The following is a 20,979-nucleotide window of genomic DNA, read 5'->3' as shown; positions in this document are numbered from 1 at the left end:
TTGAAACTGATCTGTTACATACCACTCTCCCGGCACTTTACAACATTCAAGTGTAGGTCCACCTCAGGTCTTTTTGGGGATTTTTTAATGGCATTTCTCAAGCACTTACTATGTGTCAGGCGCTGTACTAGAGAAGCAGCATGATGTAATTGATAGAGCGAGGGCCTGGGAGCTAGAAGGTTGGGGGTTTGAGCCCCGGCTCCTCCACTTGTCTGCTGTGCGACCTTGGGCAAGTCACTTCACTTCTCTGTACCTCAGTTACCTTATCTATAAAATGGGGAATGAGACTGAGCCACCTGTGGGACAACCCGATTTGCTTGTATCCACCCCAGTTCTTAATACAGTGCCTGGCACACAGTAAGCACTTAACAGATACCACAGTTATTATTATTATTACTAAGCACTGGGGTAGATACAACGTAATAAGGTTGGACACAGTCCTTATGGGGCTCACAGTCTTAATCCCCATTTTATAGATGAGGTAACTGATGCACAGAGAAGTTAAGCGAATTGTCCAAGGTCACACAGCAGGCAGGAAGCAGCGTGACTTAGTGGAAAGAGCCCGGGCTTGGGAGTCAGAGATCATGAGTTCTAATCCAGGCTCTGCCACTTGTCAGCTGTGTGACTTTGGGCAAATTACTTAACTTCTCTGTGCCTCAGTTACCTCATGTGGAAAATGGGAATTCAGATTGTGAGCCCCACCTGGGACAACCTGATTACCTTGTATCTACCCCAGCACTTAGATCAGTGCTTGGCACATAGTAAGCGCTTACCAAATACCATTACTATTATTATTATTATTGTTATTATTAATTGGCAGAGCTGGAATTAAAACCCAGATCCTCTGATTCCAAGGCCCGTACTCTTTCCACTAGGCCACGGTCCTTTTCAATACAGGTCTAGACCACATTTTTCCAGTTTACTGCTGAGTAGATCATGCAGAACAAATTCCAAAGATTTGCTAAAGTCAAGATAGAGCATATCATCCTGATCTTACAGACCCGTGTTGCCGTAGAAGGTTCAATTAATCTGACAGGATTTGCTCTTCAAGAAGTCATGTTGGTATGGCTCAGTGAGCCATATAATTGATTCTAAGACCTCCCCCACCCTCAATATTTTTACAGGTTTAATTGACAGGTCTGTCAGGACATTCAGGGTCGTCCTCTTGCCCTTTTAAAAAATACAGTCTCTCCTTGCTTCCCCCCTTGCCCTGCCGTCCCCCCCCCCAAATACAAATGTTGGTATTTGTTAAGTGCTTACTATGCGCAGACCACTGTTCTAAGCACTGGGGTAGATACAGGGTAATCAGGTTTCCCACGTGAGGCTCACAGTTAATCCCCATTTTACAGATGAGGTAACTGAGGCACAGAGAAGTTAAGTGTCTTCCCCACAGTCACACAGCTGACAAGTGGTGGGGCTGGGATTCGAACCCCTAAAATGCCGGGGTTGGGTTCTTGGAAAACTGTGACTTTAGCCCTCACAGTGTCCAAGGTTTGTGCCCATGTGCACAAGCCATTTCTCCCAACATTGCAGCATCCTGCATCCAAACAGGCTCACATTTTCAGACAAATGTGTCCTGTAATTCTCTAACAATATTCTACTCCCTGTCCCTTCTGCGTTGCCCTTGCAGTTGGATCTGTACCCTTTAAGCGCCTGATATTCCCCACCCGCAGCCCTGCAGCACTTGGGTGTGTGTCCATAATTTATATTAACGTCCGTCTCCTCCTCTAGACTGTAAGATCCTTGTGGGCAGGGAACTTGTCTGCCAACTCTGTTGTACCATACTCCCCTAAGGGCTTAGTAATAATAATAATAATAATAATAATGTTGGTATTTGTTAAGCGCTTACTATGTGCCGAGCACTGTTCTAAGCACTGGGGTAGACATAGGGGAATCAGGTTGTCCCACGTGGGGCTCCCAGTCTTAATCCCCATTTTACAGATGAGGTAAGTGAGGCACAGAGAAGTGAAGTGACTTGCCCAAAATCACACAGCTGACAAGTGGTGGAGCTGGGATTAGAACACACAACCTCTGACTCCCAAGCCCATGCTCTTTCCACTAAGCCATGCTGCTTCTCCACTGTGCTCTGCTCACAGTGAATGCTCAATAAATACCATTGATTGATGAGCCAAAGCGCGTAGTGAAAATACGCGTTCTTGTAGAACTGGGTGTATAGGAGAATCCGAGAGACAAACACACTGGGAATGTGTGTTCCCAAAGACCAAAGACCCAAAAGCCAGGTTTTCCCAACAGCTAGTCTAGTCTGAAAATATTTTTCAGCCAATAAAGGGATTTCCCAATCTGAACCAAAACTTCCCACATATTTCCACTAAATGCCAGGGAGAAGCCTCATTGACTTGGAATACTGTACCCATTTTGTGGGCCACATTTTCCTGTTTTTGTTCAATTCTTGACCATGCCTTTTCTTTTACACCTAGCCTAGTTTTCTTCCCTCCTGTGTCCAGACTGACTTTGCTGCCACGAATCATCTTTGTTTTCACGGCAGGGTCCGTGTTTCGACAGCGCGATCCACCATAGTTCATTGAACAACTAAAGAGAAGCCTTTGCCAAAGAGGGATCTCTCGGCCCAGCATTCATTTGTTCATTCGTGCGTTCAGAGCCTATGCACCGAGTTCAGTCTGTATTTTTGAAGTACTTGTCAACTTTTGCTCCTCCCCTCTCTTCCCCTGCTCTGTTTCCCCCCTCCAGGATCGAACTTGGCTCGCCGGGCTACAGAGCCGACGGCAGGGAGATGCTTGAGCCTAGGCCATGAGCGTGACCGAGCAGCCTCTCCTTCAGCGGTCATGCGCCCCGAGGGTGGCTCCGCTTGTCCTGGTCGAGCCTCCCCATCCAGCTCTTCCTCGTCAGCATAGTTACGTTTGGTTTGCTGGCCCCACTGGCCTGCCACCGACTCCTCTATTCCTACTTCTATCTGCGCCAGTGGCACCTAGATCGTATGAGCCAGGAGTTCCTGCAGCAGAACCTGGAGGAAGGCCAGGCCGCCCTCCGCTACTTTGAAGAGCTGCGGGCCACCAACGGGTCTGCGTTCTGGACCGGACCGCCTGTGCCCCGGCCCTGGCTCGTTATCACGATCATCACTGTGGACAGGCAGCCTGGCTTCCACTACGTCCTACAGGTGGCGTCTAGGTTCCATCGCCTCCTCCGGCGCTGCGGCCCCCGTTGCAGGGGCTACCGGCTCATGCTGTGCAATGTGGAGCGCGACCCTGACCGCCACCGGGATGCCAAGCTCCTGGCCAATTTCTTCCCCTCGGCCAGCCGCTTTGAGGAAGCTGGGGAGGGCTCCCCGGACGCCCCTCCAGTGAACCAGTTCGAGAAGGAGAAGCAGGATTACGCCTACTGCCTGGAGAAATCCCTGCAGAACTACGACCCGGAACACGTCCTCCTGGTGGAAGACGACGCCATCCCTGACGAACAGATCTTCCCCGTCCTGCATCACCTTCTGGGAGTGCGCTTCTCCGAGTCGCAGCTTGGCGATACCCTCTACCTGAAGCTCTACCACCCCGAGAGGCTTCAGCACTACATCAACCCCGAGCCCATGAGGATTCTAGAGTGGTTCGGGGTGGGGATGTTTCTGGGGCCTCTGCTGAGTTGGGTATACGTCCGGCTCACCGGCCGCCCGGGGCTGAGCTGGCCCATCGTCCTCTTCTTCGCCGTGTTCAGCATGGGGCTGGTGGAGCTCGTGGGCCGGCACTACCTGCTGGAGTTGCGCCGGCTGGCCCCCGCCCTCTACAACGTGATGCCCGTCACTGAGTGCTGCACCCCTGCCATGCTTTTCTCGGCTCCTTCGGCCCACCGGGTCCTGAGCTACCTGGCCGAGCTGCGCTGCCGTGGAGGCTTTGCCAAGGACACGGCGCTCTACTCGTTGCTGCGGGTGAAGGGCGAGAGAGCCTTTGTGGTGGAGCCCAATCTAGTGAAGCATGTTGGGATGTACTCAAGCCTCCGGTCAAACTTTCACCCGACGTTACTCTGACCGGGCTGAGACATCTTTCGAGTTAGGAGGAGGTGCTATTCTTTGGCACTTTATTTAAGCTGAAGCACAATCGTTCACAGCCATTTGTCTTGTGGGACTCTGCGGTAGAGAACTTTCCCTGGGCCCGCTCCATGGAGCAGTGAAGTGATTCAAAGGCATCCCTAGAGGGCGGTCCATTTTTTTTTTTTTTTTTTTTTTTTTTTTGGCCAAACAGCTGAGCTGCCTCACCTGAATCCCGTCTAGTGAAACCTGCTGATTACACTGGTGCTTGCAGAGACCACACGCTCTCTCTCCTCTGTAACAGGATGTTCCACCACCAGAAGCAATTTATTCTCTGCTGTGTAACAGTCCACTACAACTAAGAAGCGGAATGGCCTAGTGGAAAGAGCACGGGCCTTGGAGTCAGAAGGACCTGGGTAAAAACCCCTGCTCCGCCACTTGTCTGCTCTGTGGCCTTGGGCAAGTTGCTACACTTCTCTGTGCCACAGTTACCTCATCTGTAAAATGGGGATTGAGTCTATGAGCCCCGTGTGGGACATGGACTGTGTCCAACCTGATTAGCTTGTATCTACACTAGTGCTTAGTACAATGCCTGGCACGTAGTAAGCACTTAACAGGTACCATTAAAAAAAACCGAGTCCCCGTCAAAGTGATATAATATTAATAATAATTGTGGTATTTAAGTGCTTACTATGGGCCAAATACTGCACTAGGCGCTGAGGTAAATACGAGATCATCAGGTTGGACCCAGTCCTTGTCCCTAATAGTGCAGTGGTCTAAATTAAGAGGGAGAATGGGAATCGAACCCCCATTTTGCAGATGAGGAACCTGAGGCACAGAGCAGTTAAGCGACGTGCCCGAGGTCACACAGCAGGCAAAGTAGCAGAACAGGGCTGCCTGCAGGGCTCTGAAGGAAGAGTTTTGTGAAAGACCTGATCCTCCAAACATTAAGTCCGTTGGATTCGCCTCTTGGGGTTTTGAAGTAATATGAAAGGAAAAATAAATTAAAATGAATAGGTCCAAAGAACCAGTGGTATGTTGGGTGATTCCATGGGTATCTTGACACAGTGGCTGTTCCTGCAATGGACAGAAACCATACCCTCTTCCAAAAATAATCCCAAACCCACACGTCTCTAAAGAACGAGTCTCTCTCATGGTAAAGGGAACTGGAATTGTCCATATGCATTGCTGAACAAGAGTCAGGAAAAAGTGACAGAACTGTTTCCATGTGCTTTAGTTACTCAATTGCAGTTTCATCCCAAACTATCCTGGATGTAGTTTTAAACACTCCTTGATCAACTCTAGCTAAATCAAGCCCGGAACAATCCTAGTCCATCATCTGCTCCTAGCTGCCTCTGCTGGTACTTTCCTCCTTGTGCCCTCTCCCTCTTCTCTTCCTACAGACTCCTCCCTACGATTTTTCCATCTTTTAATTCGACAGTTTCCGATTCCCTGTTTCTCGTGATTTCCTTTCTTCTGACTTTCACCTTCGGGTGTTGTTTTCATCTTCACAACTGCATCTCTGACCACTCTACTCCCCTCAAAGCCTCATGGGGCTCGTGACTGTATATTAATTGGTCTCCAATTTGTTTTTTTAAATTATATTTTCCTATTCCTTTTACAACGGTCTGCCCTAAGAGCCATGCCTAGCCCAGGCTGACTCATTCCTTTTTTTTGTTTTTAATGGTATTTGTCAAGTGCATACTATGTGCCAGGCACTGTACTGAAGCACAAGGAAGCAGCATGGGCTAATGGATAGAGCATGGGGCTGGGAGTCAGAAGGACTTGGGTTCTAATCCCGGCTCTGCCGCTTGTCTGCTGTGTAACCTTGGGCGGGTCACTTAATTTCTCTATGCTTCAGTTACCTCATCTGTAAAATGGGGATTAAGAGCCCCATGTGGGACAGGGATGGTGTCCAACCTGATTAACCTGTATCTACCCTGGTGCTTAGAACAATGCTTGACACATAGTAAGTACCTAACAAATACCGTCATCTTCTTTTTTTTTCTTCACAAGCTAACCGGAATGGACACAGTCCGTGTCCCACATAGGGCTCACAGTCTTAATCCCCATTTTACAGATGAGGTAACTGAAACACAGAGAAGTAAAGTAACTTGCCCGAGGTCACACAGCAGACAAGTAGTAGAGCTGGGATAGCACCCAGATCCTCTGGCTCCCAGGCCCGTGCTCTTTCCATTAGGCCTCGTCGCTTCCCATGCTACTTCACTTCCCATCTTCCATCCTGCCCATTTATACCTGCTGTCTCTGCTCTTGGACTAGAGACCTGCTCCGGTACTAAGTACAGTACTCGTGCCCACCCCCTACCTCCCTGGCACACCCCAAATCTGCTCCCCCAACTTGACCTGAAACTTTTCCGCAGGCAGTCATGTGTCAGGCTGGGTAAACTGCAGACCTCTCTTGCCTGGCAGGGCAGGCAGCATGTCTCCATAAGTAGTCCTCGTCTCTTCCTTCCCCTGGAACCTAGGCAGCTGCCCTCTCCACCCGGCTATCCTCCCTTCGGGCCAGAGTGGTAGGAAGCAGGATGGGGCCAGAGGGTGGAAGGGAGGGCGAAAGGGTGAAAAAAGCCAAAGCAGCAGGGTGGCCTCAGGTGGACAATTTTCCAAACTCTGATTTCCTTTTCAAGTCATTCATGAGCTGGCATTGGTGCCAAGTACCAGAGGCAAGTGCAGGTCCGTTTGCAAAATGTTGGTTTGTCATAAGTCACTTTTTTTTTTAAATGGTATTTGTTAAGCACTTATGTGTCAATCACTGTTCTAAGCACTAGGGTAGCTACAAGTTCATCAGATCAGACACGGTCCCTGGCCCACTTGGGGCTCACAGTCTAAGAGGGAGGAGAGGCATTGAATCTCCATTTTACAGATGAGGAAACTGAGGCCCAGAGAAATGAAGTGACAGCAGGCGAGCAGCATAGCCGGGATTGGAACCCAGGTACTCTGCCTCCCAGATCCATGCTCTTTCCGCTAGGCCATGCTGTTGTCCAGAAGAGGTCACTAGAGGAGAGCCGAAATCCCTTCCCTGCATTTGGATTCCTTGGTAAAATTCCTGGGAATGTTTGGTTTTTTGAACAGTATCCTCTTACTAAAGCCTAGCATCACTAAGTGAATCAAGGACTTAGGTGGAGAACAGGTCAACACCGACTGACTGCATAATCTTGGGAAGATCACGTCCTCTCGAAATTCCTCAGTTTTACCATTTGTTAAATAGGCATACAGTTAGAAGTAATCCATCATTTTTGGAGTACCTACTGGGTGCAGGGCTCTGTGATTGGGAGAAGACAGTAGAGATAGAAGACGTGATCCCTGCTCAAAAGGAGCTTACCATCTTACAAGTAACTTCCTGATTCGCAGGGATGAATAGCATCGATTCATTTTGAGTTTCTCAGAAAGAAGGCCATGTATGCTGAGAACAGCTTGAACCATTATCATTTTATGCCCTTTTGGATGACATTTGGAAAGATCTATCAAAGCAGCGTGGACTAATGGATAGAGCACGGGCCTGCACGGGTACGAGTCAGAAGGTCCTGGGATCTAAGCCCAGCTCTGCCACTTGTCTGCTGTGTGACCTTGGGCAAGCCACTTCACTTTTGTGCCTCAATTACCTCATCTGTAAAATGGAGACTAAGACTGGGAGCCCCATGCGGGACAGGGACTTCGTCCAACCTGAGAAGCTTGTATCTACTTCAGCGCATACCACAGTGCGTAAGCGCTTAACAGATACCATAAAAAGAATCACAAGCCACTCTTGAAACTTTGATTTTTATACCCTTTATCTCAGTTCCCCTCCCGACTGAAGAGTGGGTTAAAACGCTGAATCTTGACTAGAGGTGGCCAAACCGAGGCGGGCAGACTCCTCACCTGCTGAGCGGCTCGCACGGAAAAAAGTTAGGTATCCTATGCTTCATTATTTAGTATTTTGCTGCTGCACCGGCAGACTACAAGTCGGCTCCTGCTCCGACTCTTTTCGGTGGTGGCAGTGCCCCCTCCCACATGGGCTTGGGCTGGGAAGGTATGAGGGACCTGGCCCTTGCTGCCTCTTCTTTCCACCACTCCCCCGCCCCCCACTATTGGGAAGTCCTGCTTGCCGCTACTCACTGCATCTTCCCTGCCCTCACCTCACCCAGAATGTCTGCTCACCATTCTGGTGTAAAATATATATATTTTTTTTATCTGCAGCTCTCAGCCATCTTATGGTTTTTGTTTGTGGCATTTCCGTTCCGGAGGCTTGCGTTCCTGGTCTAGACCATTTTTCTTCCCATCCTCGAAGGGTTTTCCTTGTCACCTATAGAGGTCTAGGCCGTTCCCATGACAAGAATAATTTCTAGACTGGATGCCTGATAAGGATAATGGTATTTGTTAAGTGTCTACTCTGTGCCACGCACTGTAGTGAGCACCAGGGTTGATACAATATAAGCATCTGGGACACAGTCCCTGTCCCACATGGGGCTCCCCGACTAAGAAAGCTAGCTAGCCTTTTTTTTTTTTTTTTGCCCTTGTCCTGAGAGCAGAAGTCAGATGGTGAATCACCCTGTTCTTCACCACTGGTTGAAAAGCACAGTAGGCCCCTACCGTCTCCTCAGCTGGCAGACCCCCTTGAAAGAGAGGGCCATTGTTAATAGAACCAATGGAGAGCTAAAATAATATTTACAAGGTCATAGCAAATGTTGAACCTTTAACCATAAAACTTTCCTTTCCATTAAAAAGACATGACAGTTATCTAAAGCCAACAAAGCGATTAGCAACATCCTCCTACAGTTGGACAAACACTCCAAAACTTAAGCCTGGGTGTTCTGTTAGCTACCACTCTGCCGAAGTCTGGTCTCATAAAAGTAATGGAATAATTCATCCACCCCACCTCCCTGCCCCCCTCCCCCCCCCCGAGCCCCCAAGACTTGACAATCACTCCAGGGTTACATTTCACCAAAAATTAGACTTTCATGTTGCAGAAGAAGTTTGGGGTAGGGAAGTGAGAGAAGGAAGTTGATTTTCGGCCTAAAGAATCTAGCTAGGGTTGGAAAAAAAATCCTTTCTTTTTCTTAGAAATGTCTGCTTTCAGATCTTTGAATATGTAATTTAATAAAGTGCCTGCTTCCCCTAGTCCCAACCAATAGATCTCAAAGATGGGAAGCTTTGCTTCATAGTTTTGCCACTACTACTGCTGGATGTCTGGTTTGACATGCTGACTGTCTTTTCACGTGCTTTTTTAAAATGCTTGCAAAGAAAAAGCTGAAGCAAAGCAGGGGAAACAAGTGAATGGATAGATATTACTGCCCAGAGAATAAACTTGATGAAACAGAAAGTCATTTGTGGTTTTCTCATTCTTTTCCCTGTGATCAATTGATCAGTGGTATCTATTGAGCGCTTATTCTGTGTGGAGCACTGTACTAAGCATTAATTTGATTTCCCCTTCACACACCTTGAAAATTGAAATACATGTTTTTATAAGAATGGAGGGGTCTGTTCATGGCTTGCTTAGATAATTAAGGCATGCCTCTTCTGGAGTGCAGGCATCCATTTAAACATTTATGGATATTTCCACTGAAAGTGCCAGTTGAGCCACTAGCCTATGGGTTAAGACCAAAAAAAAAAATGCTTGAATAGATACGATAAATAAAGATTAGGGAAGACATTTATAGCTGTCCTTCATATTAGAAGACAGAAAAAGCATCTGGCCCATTCAGGGATTGAATCCATTTCCTTAGTGTTATTAACACCAAGCTGTAATAGATTGTACTGTACAGTTACAACCTGCTCAAAGAAATCCAAATGACTTCTTTCGAGCCTTTTTTTTTTCCTTAAAAAAAAAAAAACTAATGGAGTTCATCTGTGGGAAGACTTGTAGTCTGCACAGAGAAGTAGTATGGCCTAGCGGAAAGCACAGGTGTGGGAGTCAAAGGACCTGGGTTTTAATCTCGGCTCTGCAACGTGTCTGCTGTGTGACCTCGGGCAAGCCACTTAACTTCTCTGTGCCTCTGTTACCTCATCTGTAAAATGGGGATTAAATCCTACTCCTCCTAGTTAGGCCGTGAACCCTATGTGGGAGAGGGACTGTGTCCAACCTGATTAATTTGTATCTATCCCAGTGCTTAATATAGTGCTTGGCACATAGTAAGTGCTTAACCAGAATAATAATACTAGGGTAAATAGTGAAAATTAGATGCTGGGTAACAAAGTACAATGTGATATGGTTAGACAAATATGACCACTCCCAAGGGAAATTTCTCATTTTTATTATTACTAGTCTTTTGTGTGTCCTTGCTTAGCATTTTGCAATGGTCTATGAGTTTAAAAGGTCATTCACCCTTTCCAGGGGATGAAATTGAGTTTGAATTTCAAAATACTTCCATTAAAGCCCCTTGGAAGAGGCCATTAAAGGAAATAAATAACCAGGCAGCTAAGAGCATGGTCTTTTTCTGCGGAGTAGGAAGTAGGCTAAGAGGTAGGGATAGAGAGAAACCTCTCTTAGAAGCTGTGTAATAAGACTAACTTCTGAGGTTAGCATCATGGTGAGCATCAGGGAGCCTCCTTGGGAACTCATGTTATTTGCCTTCAGACCATGGTATGCAAAAAAAGACTATTCCTGTTTTAGTAATTCCCAGTGCTAAGCCATGCTGGGAGATTGGGGAGTGTTAAATCCTTGGCAGAATTTTAAAATAGGACTAATCTTGGGATTCTATTTGTGAATCCTCCAGATAGGTTCTACCCCCCCTCTGCCTAATGGCTAATGCCTCACCATGATTACTAAGAAAGCTATCAAATGGGTGGAAGGCTAACGAAAATACAACTTACTGGGAAAGAATTATTAACACTGCCTGGCCAATGGTGGCCTGAAGCTTGTCAGGGCCCTGGGCAAAAGAATCATCTAGGGGGGCATAAGAGGCTTAATTTTGATGACATGAGCACATTGTGCTCCAGTGTAGGGGCCTATCCTAGCATTTCTAGTGTCATTTTTGAAAATAAATGACATGGGGGGGGGCCTGTATCTCTATTTCCCTTGAGGATAGCCACAATGGTCTGACTATATCCTACTGTACTTTGTTACCTGGCATCTAATTTTCACTATTTTTCCTAGTGTTGGTGGAAAAATCCTTAACAGAAAAAGAACAACATTAGTTTTTAAAAACAGACATATATATATATATATATATATATATGAGACTCCAGTCAGTCACCTCGTTTGCTCTCCCCTAACACCGCTACTGCTGACAGCCCCCAGTTTGTTACTTTTCTAGTATTGCCAAATCCTATTCGTTCAAGAAAAGTCAGAGATAGCCACACACAATAACCTTTTGCAGTGGGAATTGATGGGGGAAGGGATGTTTTTGAGGGGAGATAAAGCATACTTTGTTTCATAGCTTTTTCTACTTTTTTTTCCCTCTCTTCCAGTCTCTTTGTCTCTTACATAGACCCTCTGTCTTTGCCTCTACCTCCCCTATTAACTACCTTCAAACATAAACTTCTGACTTCAAAAACTCTCAGGTTCTCTAGGGGGAAAAAACCCCAACCAATAATGCAAACAGATAAAAGTACAGTGTTCTACCTAATAAATACTGTAGAAGGAAAGAAGAAAGTACACAGGTACTCTGTTAAATTTATCATTATTGTTCTCCCTGATTCTTATTTGTCTCACCCTGATTTTCATTCAACTTTGGACCTGAGGACCATTGCTTGCTTTCAAGGTGGGGCTATCTTCTGGGTAAGAATCCAATTACCACTTCAATATGGAATTTTCCTTCCTACAGAGGGCCATGATTTTCCCAGAGATGAGTGAGGATAAGGATAACTGCTGGAGTTTTAAGCAGTTGTGAACAATTCAGTGGAATATCTGTTGTATTTGCAATCCTCCGAAAGAAAGCCCGGTTTCAGACTAATGGGTAAGGCCACTATCCCCAGGGAAATTGGTTCTAGAGGGAGAAAGGAAGGTCTGGTTAGATCATTGCTAAGGCCTCAGTCCCTAGACAGCACAGGGTTCAGGACAAACTGGCCAGTGCCAGGCCATTGACCTGGTGAGATAAGGAGGGCAGGGGATCATGAGGCTCTTGAAGGACAGGGATCGTGTCTTGTTCCCACTTGTGTATTCTCTCCCAGCACTTAGTACAGTGCTCTGCACACAGTAAGGCCTTAATAAGCACTTCTACTGAGTAGGTGTACCACTAAAACCAGTTACTGGAAGGAGGAAGCAGCGTGGCCCAGTAGGAAGAGCATGGGCCTGGGAGTTTCGTCTTATGCTGTCGAGTAGTCTCCGACCCACAGCGACTCCATGGACACATCTCTCCCAGAATGCCCCACCTCCATCTGCATTCGTTCTGGTAGGGTATCCATAGAGTTTTCTTGGTAAAAATATGGAAGTGGTTTACTGTTGCCTTCTTCCGTGGAGTAAACTTGAGTCTCCGCCCTCGGCTCTCTCCCATGCTGCTGCTGCCCGGCACAGGTGAGTTTTGACTTGTAGTGGATTGCCTTCCACTCACTAGCCACTGGCCAAGCTAGGAATGGAATGAGTATGCCTCTGCTTGACTCTCCCTCCCATAGCCGAGACTGGTAGAGTACCGGAAACTCTTCAGGTGGGATCCTGAGAGGGGCACCTGGGAGTCAGAGGACTTGCATTCTAAACCTGGTTCCTCTACTTGTGTTCTGTGTGACCTTGGGCCAGACACATCACTTGTCTTGTACCTCAGTTTCTGCATCTGTAAAATGGGGGTTCAACACCTGTTCTCCCTCCTCCTTAGACTATGAGCCCCATGTGGGACAAGGACTGTGATCAACCTTATCATCTTGTATCTAACTATCCCAGCACTTAGTACAGTGCCTGGCACATAGAAAGTGCTTAGCAAGTGCAATAATTAATTAAGTGCATTAGAGCCACACTTAGAAATGTTCCTTCCTCCTTCCTCTCTCCTTGAACCTGGGTAGGGAAGCATTAGCTCCAGTTGTCCCACATCTTCTAATTTCTCCCAGATGGAACAACTCTGCCTCTCATACAAGGAAGCAGCATGGCCTAGTGGATAGATCACGGGCCTGAGAGTCAGAAGGGGCTGGGTTCTAGTCCTGGCTCTGCCACTTGTCTGCATGTGACCTTGGTTAATTTCTCTGTGCCTCAATTACCTCATCTGTAAAATGGGGATTACAACTGTGAGTCCAACCCAGTTATCTCGTAACCACCCCGGCATTTAGTACAGTTCCTGGCACATAGTAAGTGCTTAACAGACAAGTGCTTAACAGATACCATACTCATTCATTCATTCAATTGCATTTCTTAAGTGCTTACTGTGTGCAGAGCACTGTATTAAGTACTCGGGAAAGTACAATACAACAATATATTATTAGTATTATTATTCCTCACCCAAATGCTTGACTCCTCTTAATTGCAAGGATGTAGGTCTGAGGTGATTCCGGACAAACACAAAATCTCTTAGGCTCTTTGACCACCCAAATGCTTGACTTCTCTTAATTGCTCTAGACTGTAAGCTCCTTGAGCGCAGGCATCGTGTCCACCAACTCTACTGGAATGTTCCCTCCCAAGCACTTAGTACAGTGCTCTGCACACAGTAAGCACTCAATAAATACCACTGTTGATTGCCTCAGTCCCCATAAGTCTCCACCTTCCAATTAATGGTCTCTTAGGTATATCACTTGACTGAGCCCGGAGAGCATTTGAGCGTCCGTCCTTATCCAGTACCAGGTTGTACAGACAGTGCCCAGAAAAGTAAAGCTGGGTCCCTTTAGCAATAAGGTCACTAAACCTGAGAGGGTGCTCCTGTATGCCCTAAAGGTGCCAGAGCTGAGCCTCAACAAGACCTGGCACAAATTAACCCCCCCCGCTTTGACCATCTGCTCCTGGTCTCCCTCCTGACACATCCTCTAGACTGTAAGTTTCTTGTGGGCAGGGATCATGTCTACCAACTCTATTGTATTGTACTTTCTCCAGTGTTTAGAATGGTGCTCTGCCCACCGAAAGCACTCAGTAAATACCCTTGATTGATTGATTGATCCAGGGATATGATTTGAGCCCCCAATTAACGCTCCTCCTGTAAGAGTACCCAAGAAAGGGTTTCTGGGTGAGAGGGGAAATCTTTGAAATCTTGTTTTCTCAGGAAGGCTTTCTGGGATATGAGGCTTTAATTGGTTGGGATTGGGGAAGGGGAATCTTACTTGATTCAATGGGCATGAGTTCACTGTGGGCAGGGAATGTGTCTCATATATTGTTATATCATACTCTCCCAAGCGCTTAAGTACAGTGCTCTGTAGGCAGTAAATGCTCAGTAAATAAAATTGACTGGCTGACTGACTGAAAGGAGTTAGGAAATACTCCTTCAAATGGTTTCCCAACTTCTCCTCCAGTACGGGATTTCATGAACATTAAAGCGCTGTTCCTTTTTTTCATTCTGGACAGGCCCCAGGAGGAAGACTGTGGTAATTCCAGACCAACTGCCACTGGCAACCAGAAAATAAAGCAAATTAGTGCACGCCTGCACTCGGAAAGGTGGACAGTAGTGACTTTGGACTCTGACCCTTTGAATGACATCAACAGCTGTCCTCTAACAGTGATCACTCATTGTGCATGCCTACTGCTTGTGCTCTGGTTTTGTGAACACTCATCTATCATAGGCTCCCTGACTCAAAGATAAATTGGTCCTTATATCTAGGGCCTTCCTCCATCTGGACACACTACTCGATCTTAAAGGCACAGAATGAAGACAGGACTCTCTTCAATGACTGAGTGAACCACTGGCAAAGCTGATCGTAGAATGCAAATTTCTGAGGTCACTTAGCTTCGGTCCAGCAGCAGGCTATAAACAACTTCTTGCCTGTTAACCTGAAGGTACTGTGCTAAGTTGTGGTTGGCCTTGTGCAGTCATGCTAATAACCACTCACCCATTTGGCTAAGGGAAATCACTATTTATGCCTGGAGAAGAATAAAGAATGCTAATTTTATTTATGTGCACTTTCTAGGGGAAGAGTGACTATTGCACTTCTTGGCAAGGCCAAGCTGTTACACTGTTTCAAGATGGACATTTGTATGTTGCATTACCAAGGGAAAAAGCAGAGTGTCTTCTCTGGAAATTGTTAAAAAAAGTGCAAGTAGGTCTCTGTTTGGAAGGTGTGAAGGAAAGCAGACCAGAGGCAGTGGGGCTCAGAGTAAGTAGGAGGGAGAACAGGTATCGAATCCCCATTTTACAGTTGAGGAAACTGAGGCACAGAGAAGTGAAGTGACTTGTCCAAGGTCACACAGCAGGCAGGTGACAGAGCTGGGATTAGAACCATTCATTCAATCCACATATTCAGTATGTCACCAAATCCTGTCGGTTCTACCTTCACGGCATCTCTAAAATCTTCCCCTTCCTCGCCATTCAAGCTGCTACCATGGGATGATCTGACCACTTATCCTACCCCAGCTTGACTTCTGCATCAGTCCCTTGGCTGACCTTCCTGCCTCCTGTCTCTCCCCACTCCAGTTTATACTTCACTCTACTTCCCAGATCATTTTTAAAAAAAAGTTCAGCCATGTCCCCCCACTCCTCAAGAACCTCCAGCGGTTGTCCGTCTACCTCCACACCAGAGACTACTTACCACAGGCTTTAAAACACTCAATCACCTTGCCTCCTCCTATCTTACCTCGCTGATTTCCTATTACAATACGGCCTGCACGCTTTGCTCCTCAGTCAGTCAGTCAAATGCATTACTGAGTGTTTACTGTGGGCAAAGCACTGTACTAAGTGCTCAGGAGAGTACGATTCAACGACAGGAGAAGCAGCATGGCCTAGATAGAGCATGGGCCTAGGAGTCAGAAGGTCATGGGTTCTAATCCCACTCCACCACTTGTCTACTGGGTGACTTTGGATAAGTCACTTCACTTCTCTGGGTCTCAGTTACCTCATCTGTAAAATGGGGATTGAGACCGTGAGCTTCTCATGGGACAGGGACTGTGTCCAACTTGATTTGCTTGTATCCTCCCCAGCACTTAGTACAGTGCCTGGCACATAGTAAGTGCTTAACAAACACCATCATTGTTAATGATAATGTTATTATTATTGTTATTATTATTATTATGGTATTTGTTAAGGGCTTACTATGGGCCAAGCTCTGTTCTAAGCGCTGGGGTAGATACTCGGTAATCAGGTTGTCCCATGTGGAGCTCACAGTCTTAATCCCCATTTTCCAGATGAGGTAACTGAGGCCCAGAGAAGTTAAGTGACTTGCCCAAGGTCACACAGCAGACCAGTGGCGGAGCCGGGATTAGAACCCATGACCTTCTGACATTGTTATTATTAATAAATACTATTACTACTACTATCGTGGTGCTAGTGTGGCTGAAAAGACCAATGTGCAACCAACAATCCTTTGAGAGCATTGGTTTTACTGATGCATCCGTTACCTGCGGCTCCCCATCATTGTTTTCAAATCAGCCTCTCCATAATCCAATCTTCCAGAAACCTTTGCTCGGGTAACCCAATCTTCCAAAAACATTATTATTAACATTATTAAAAACCTTTGCTCTAGGAGAACAATCTCCCGATCTCCCATGCCGGTCTGGTCTGACTACTGCTCCTCTCGTCCAACAGTCACTGCTCTACTGTATTGGGATATAGCAAAGTTTCATAGTAAACAACACCTTTGTCCACAGGTTGGACTATCTCCTCAGAGCGGTCCAAGCAAATATTCATTCCAGGTCCTTGGAGCCTGCTTTCCAGGAGGCGAGGTTAAAATAAAGATATAATCTAGGTATTAATGATTGACTGTAAAATATTGAAAACAGAGTGATATTACGGTTAATAAATAAAGGGATAGGTAATGACCGTAACATGTTAAATCGTGGGTTTTATGGACTATCCAGAATTTATCATCATCATCATCATCATTATTCTTGCCACCATATTTGTTAAGTGCTTACTATGTATCAAGCACTGTTCTAAGTGCTGGAGTAGAGACAAGTTAATCGGGTTTGACACAGTCTCTGTCCCACATGGGGCTCACGGTCTAAGTAGGAGTGAGAACAGGGATTGACTCCTCATTTTACAGTTGAGGAAACTAAGGCCCAGAGAAGTTAAATGACTTGCCAAGGTCCCACAGCAAGCAAGTGGCAGAGCTGGGATACAAACTCAGGTGTCTGACTCCCAGGCCCATGGTTTTTCCACTAGGCCATGCTACTTCTCCAAACATCTCCTGTCATCGAAACCCACTCAGTGTCGCTGAGGCCCAGCCAGTTTCCTACCCAGTGTGGCCTAGTGGATAGCGCATGGGCCTGGGAGTCAGAAAGACCTGGGTTGTAATCCCGGTTCTGCCAATTGTCTGTTGTGTGACCTTAAGCCTTCTCTGTGCCTCAATTACCTCATCTGTAAAGTGGGGATTAAGCCTGTGAGACCCATATAGGACATGGACTGTGTTCAACCTGATTTACTTGAATCTACTCTAGTGTTTACCTTACCATAAAAATACCATAAAATAAAGAAAACCTTCTCTTCCTTCCACCAAACTCACTCTTCACTTTATTCCACTCACCTACCCACACGACGTCCTATTTCCCATACACTTTGTCACCGATCTGTATTTTATTTATTTTTTATTTATATTTATGTCTGTCTCCCCCTTTAGACTGAAGCTTGTTGTGGACAGGGAATATGTCTGTTTTTGTTATAGTGTACTCTCTCAACAGTGCTCTGCATACAGTAAGTGCTCAACAACTACAATTATTGACTGACCTATCATCACATTCTCTTACGAACCCCTTCTTTCACTCATTCACTCATTTGTTTAATCCATCCATATTCTTTTCCTATCTTTGTTCCCTCCACATTTCTTTGTTCTTTTGGGCCCTGCTCCAGCATGGCAGAGTAAAGCCAGAAGCGGCACCATGAGAATTCGGCCCATTCCTTTAACATCAGGGAATCCGAGCCTGCTACCTGCGAAGAAGACCACCTTTATCACCTACACCATCTGAGGCTCCCCTTAGACTGGACTTCTGCCAGGCAGGGTGAAGATGCCGCAGCTGTGTGAAGTCTTCCCAACTATTGGGACACTGTGAAGAATGTCTGTGACTCTAGTGACTTGACAGTGGTGACTGTTGGACTTTGACTCCTCCTGTGCGGAGGAGACCCTGAAACTCTCCTACTTTAGTTGCAATGCTCTGGTGCCTTCACTGAATTCATTGCCGTTCCTGTCTTTTTCATGTTGTTTTTCTGTTTTTATTGTTTCAGCTTTCCTTATGTGTCCATGGTCAACTGCCTCGCTCTTAGATTGTGAGTCTCTTGAGATCCAGAGACAAGCCCTACTTTTTATCTGTGTAATTTTCCCCAGTGCTTAATATAGTACTTTGCACACAGTAGGTGCTTGATTAAAAAACTATTGAATATGTAAATGAATGGATATACTGTGAGCCTCACATGGGGCAACCTGATTGCCTTGTATCTACCCCAGCGCTTAGAACAGTTCTTGGCACATAGTAAGCACTTAACAAATACCATCATTATTATTATATCCTCTCTCATTTTTCCTTTCATTTTCTCCATTCTCACCTTCTCTCATCCTATCAATTTTGCTTACATCCATTTTGTGTCACTTCCTCTTGTCTTGTACCTTCTCCTTTTTAACGTTTTCCTTCATGTCATCTCATTTCATGTTTGCCTCATCTTTTTGTTCCTTGATTTTTTTCTCCCGCTTCCCCCCTCTTTTTTCCTCCCTTCTTTTTTCCTCTTTCTAATTCTATCCCTCTCCTTTCCCCTTCCTCTCCATTTTTCTCCCACTCTTAAAAGGACTCCTACCCACTTCCCCTACTACCTAGCCATTGGCTTATTCACTGCAACAAGTGCCTGCTGCTGCTCTGGCCCCAGGAACCCACATCGTACTGCTCTTGGGCTATCTGGGCCTCAAAGCTGAATTGACAAAATAGCAGGTGGCCAAGGGCACATATCTATGTTCTCACCTGCCTCTTCTTTCACAGTTGTACTGCTAAGCCTACCACCAGAGCCAATGTCTGCCCAGTGCTCCTTTCATGATTGTACCTACAAGAGAGGGAGAGATGGTGCTTTTCCGCTAGCTGCCAATGTGGCAAAATTTGTCTCTGCTCCTGTAATTCTGGGAACTTATGAATCAAGGAGTCCCTGTCCCCCCCTGCACTTCCCCCAAGTCATATTGAGTACCCCAACAGGCCAGTTCAATTGACAAACTGTCAATTTCCCCCCAAGAGAGCCCAATCCTGACCTTTCAATAGAGACTTAGTTATTCAAAGCAAACAAGTGAGCTGAAAGAATACCTGCATCACTTCTATGTCTTGCTTATGGGACTTACTCTAGTACTAACTAGTGTTCCGTGAAGGGTGTTAGTTAAAAAAGCACTGATCCAGTCCGTTCCCTGCTGTCATTTAGGATCAAATGGAAACCACCCTAGACGAATTTGAATCTATCCTCTGTTTAACAATCTGAAGGGTAGGAGAGTTACCCATCTCCATTTGCTATCCAATTCCAGTGTTCAATAGCCTTCCTTGTCAGGAAATTCTTTCTGATATTTAATTGGAAATTCTCCTGGGGGGACCGTATATCATCTTGATCAGGCATTGTGCAGAGTAGTGTGACAGTGAAGGACTACATAGGCAGAGGATATGGGATTGCATGAAAAAGTGGCACTGCCTATCAGGAGTTCAAGAGTATTCCTGTCTAAAGAGATATGGTGACAGAGACTGGGTATCTGAGTTGGGTGTGTTAGGGTGTGGAGGGGGAGGAGGAGTTCTTTGGAGGGAAATTGACTGAATATCAGTTCTATTGAAGTAGCATTGTTACACAACATAATATACCAAGAATTCCACCCAAGGGGGATGAAAACAGGCATCAGAAAAGAGAAGAAAAACGTCATGGTAGGGTCAAAAATTTACACTGGCAAACAACATGTCTGATTAGATAGTGAGGGAAAAGTTGGACTTTGAAATAGTTAAGCAAGATGAGAAGGGAAAGAAAAGACAGGGCAACAGACAACCAAAAGTGTGTTGTTGTTTTATATGGTATTTGTCAAGCACTTACATTATGCCGGACACTATACTAAGCACTGAGCTAGATACAAGTTAATCAGGTTGGACACAGTCCATGTCCCACATGGGGCTCGCAGTTTACAGATGAGGTGACAGAGGCACAGAGAAGTGAAGTGATTTGCCCAAGGCCATACAGCAGACAAGTGACAGAGTTGGGGTTATCGGAGTAATAGGAGGCAGACACAAATCAATACAAATCGACATCAGGTTGCACTTTAACCCTTAAATATCAGATCCATTCTCTATTCACTCAACTACTCTGTGCCTGATATGCATACACTCACACACCCAATGTCATGCTGTTCTATCCACCAAGATCAAACTCCTGTCCTTATGGCTACCTTCTCAAGAGTAGAGGGGGAAATCAAATCACACTTTGCTCTCACCTCTTTCTCTTCCCTGCCCTCCCCCCACCCCATCCTCTCACCCATACCATTCCCTGGCCTGGATCTCCTTCCCTCCCCAAATCTGACAGACTACAGCCCTCCCCGCATTATTATAACATACTTGACTAATGCCTTTATTGTTGAAAAGTGGGAATAGCAGATTCATCTGGGAAATAAAAATGTGATCAAAGCCATTCTTGAGCCTGTATAGTGAATTTGTTCCCAGGAGTTCAAAATACTTCCATGCATATTTTCTCATATGTCTTATGAGATGAATTCAGGTTTGTTTGGGCAAAGGGAAAATGACAGTCATGACATTATTTGACAATCAGGGGCTGAAATGCTGAAATGTAAGTAGGGTTGTAATGCTGAAAATTTGGTTACGATTACTATTACTCTGCCTCTCCAGGGAAGGCTATGGAGATAATGAGAAACAAGCCTTTTAATTGTTTAGCTTGTTTCAGTGGGGCTTAAATTTGCATGTCAACCTGAGTCTGAGTGATAGAGAATCTCCTATAGATGATGGACAAAAGATGATCAGTAATATTTATTAAGCACTTGGGAGAATAA

At 45.8% G+C, this 20,979-nt stretch overlaps 1 protein-coding gene and 1 non-coding gene across 2 annotated transcripts; one reads left to right on the top strand and one right to left on the bottom strand.

The window, feature by feature from the left end:
* Positions 1 to 936: 936 nt before the first annotated feature.
* LOC114807869 (post-GPI attachment to proteins factor 4-like) lies at positions 937 to 4,431 on the top strand. The gene is made up of 2 exons (XM_029054624.1): positions 937 to 1,072; positions 2,817 to 4,431. The coding sequence occupies exons 1-2, from the start codon at positions 937 to 939 to the stop codon at positions 3,989 to 3,991; spliced, it is 1,311 nt and encodes a 436-aa protein (XP_028910457.1). The 3' UTR covers positions 3,992 to 4,431.
* An 8,018-nt stretch (positions 4,432 to 12,449) lies between these two features.
* On the bottom strand, positions 12,450 to 12,587 carry LOC114808448. Its single transcript, XR_003756296.1, has one exon. It is a non-coding gene; the product is annotated as a small nucleolar RNA SNORA7 (small nucleolar RNA).
* Positions 12,588 to 20,979: the final 8,392 nt, after the last annotated feature.

Source organism: Ornithorhynchus anatinus, chromosome X5, assembly GCF_004115215.2.
Source record: "Ornithorhynchus anatinus isolate Pmale09 chromosome X5, mOrnAna1.pri.v4, whole genome shotgun sequence".
In the NCBI taxonomy this organism is placed as follows: domain Eukaryota; kingdom Metazoa; phylum Chordata; class Mammalia; order Monotremata; family Ornithorhynchidae; genus Ornithorhynchus; species Ornithorhynchus anatinus.
The sequence above is the reverse complement of the archived record's forward strand: the minus strand, read 5'-3'. Positions and strand labels throughout refer to the sequence as shown.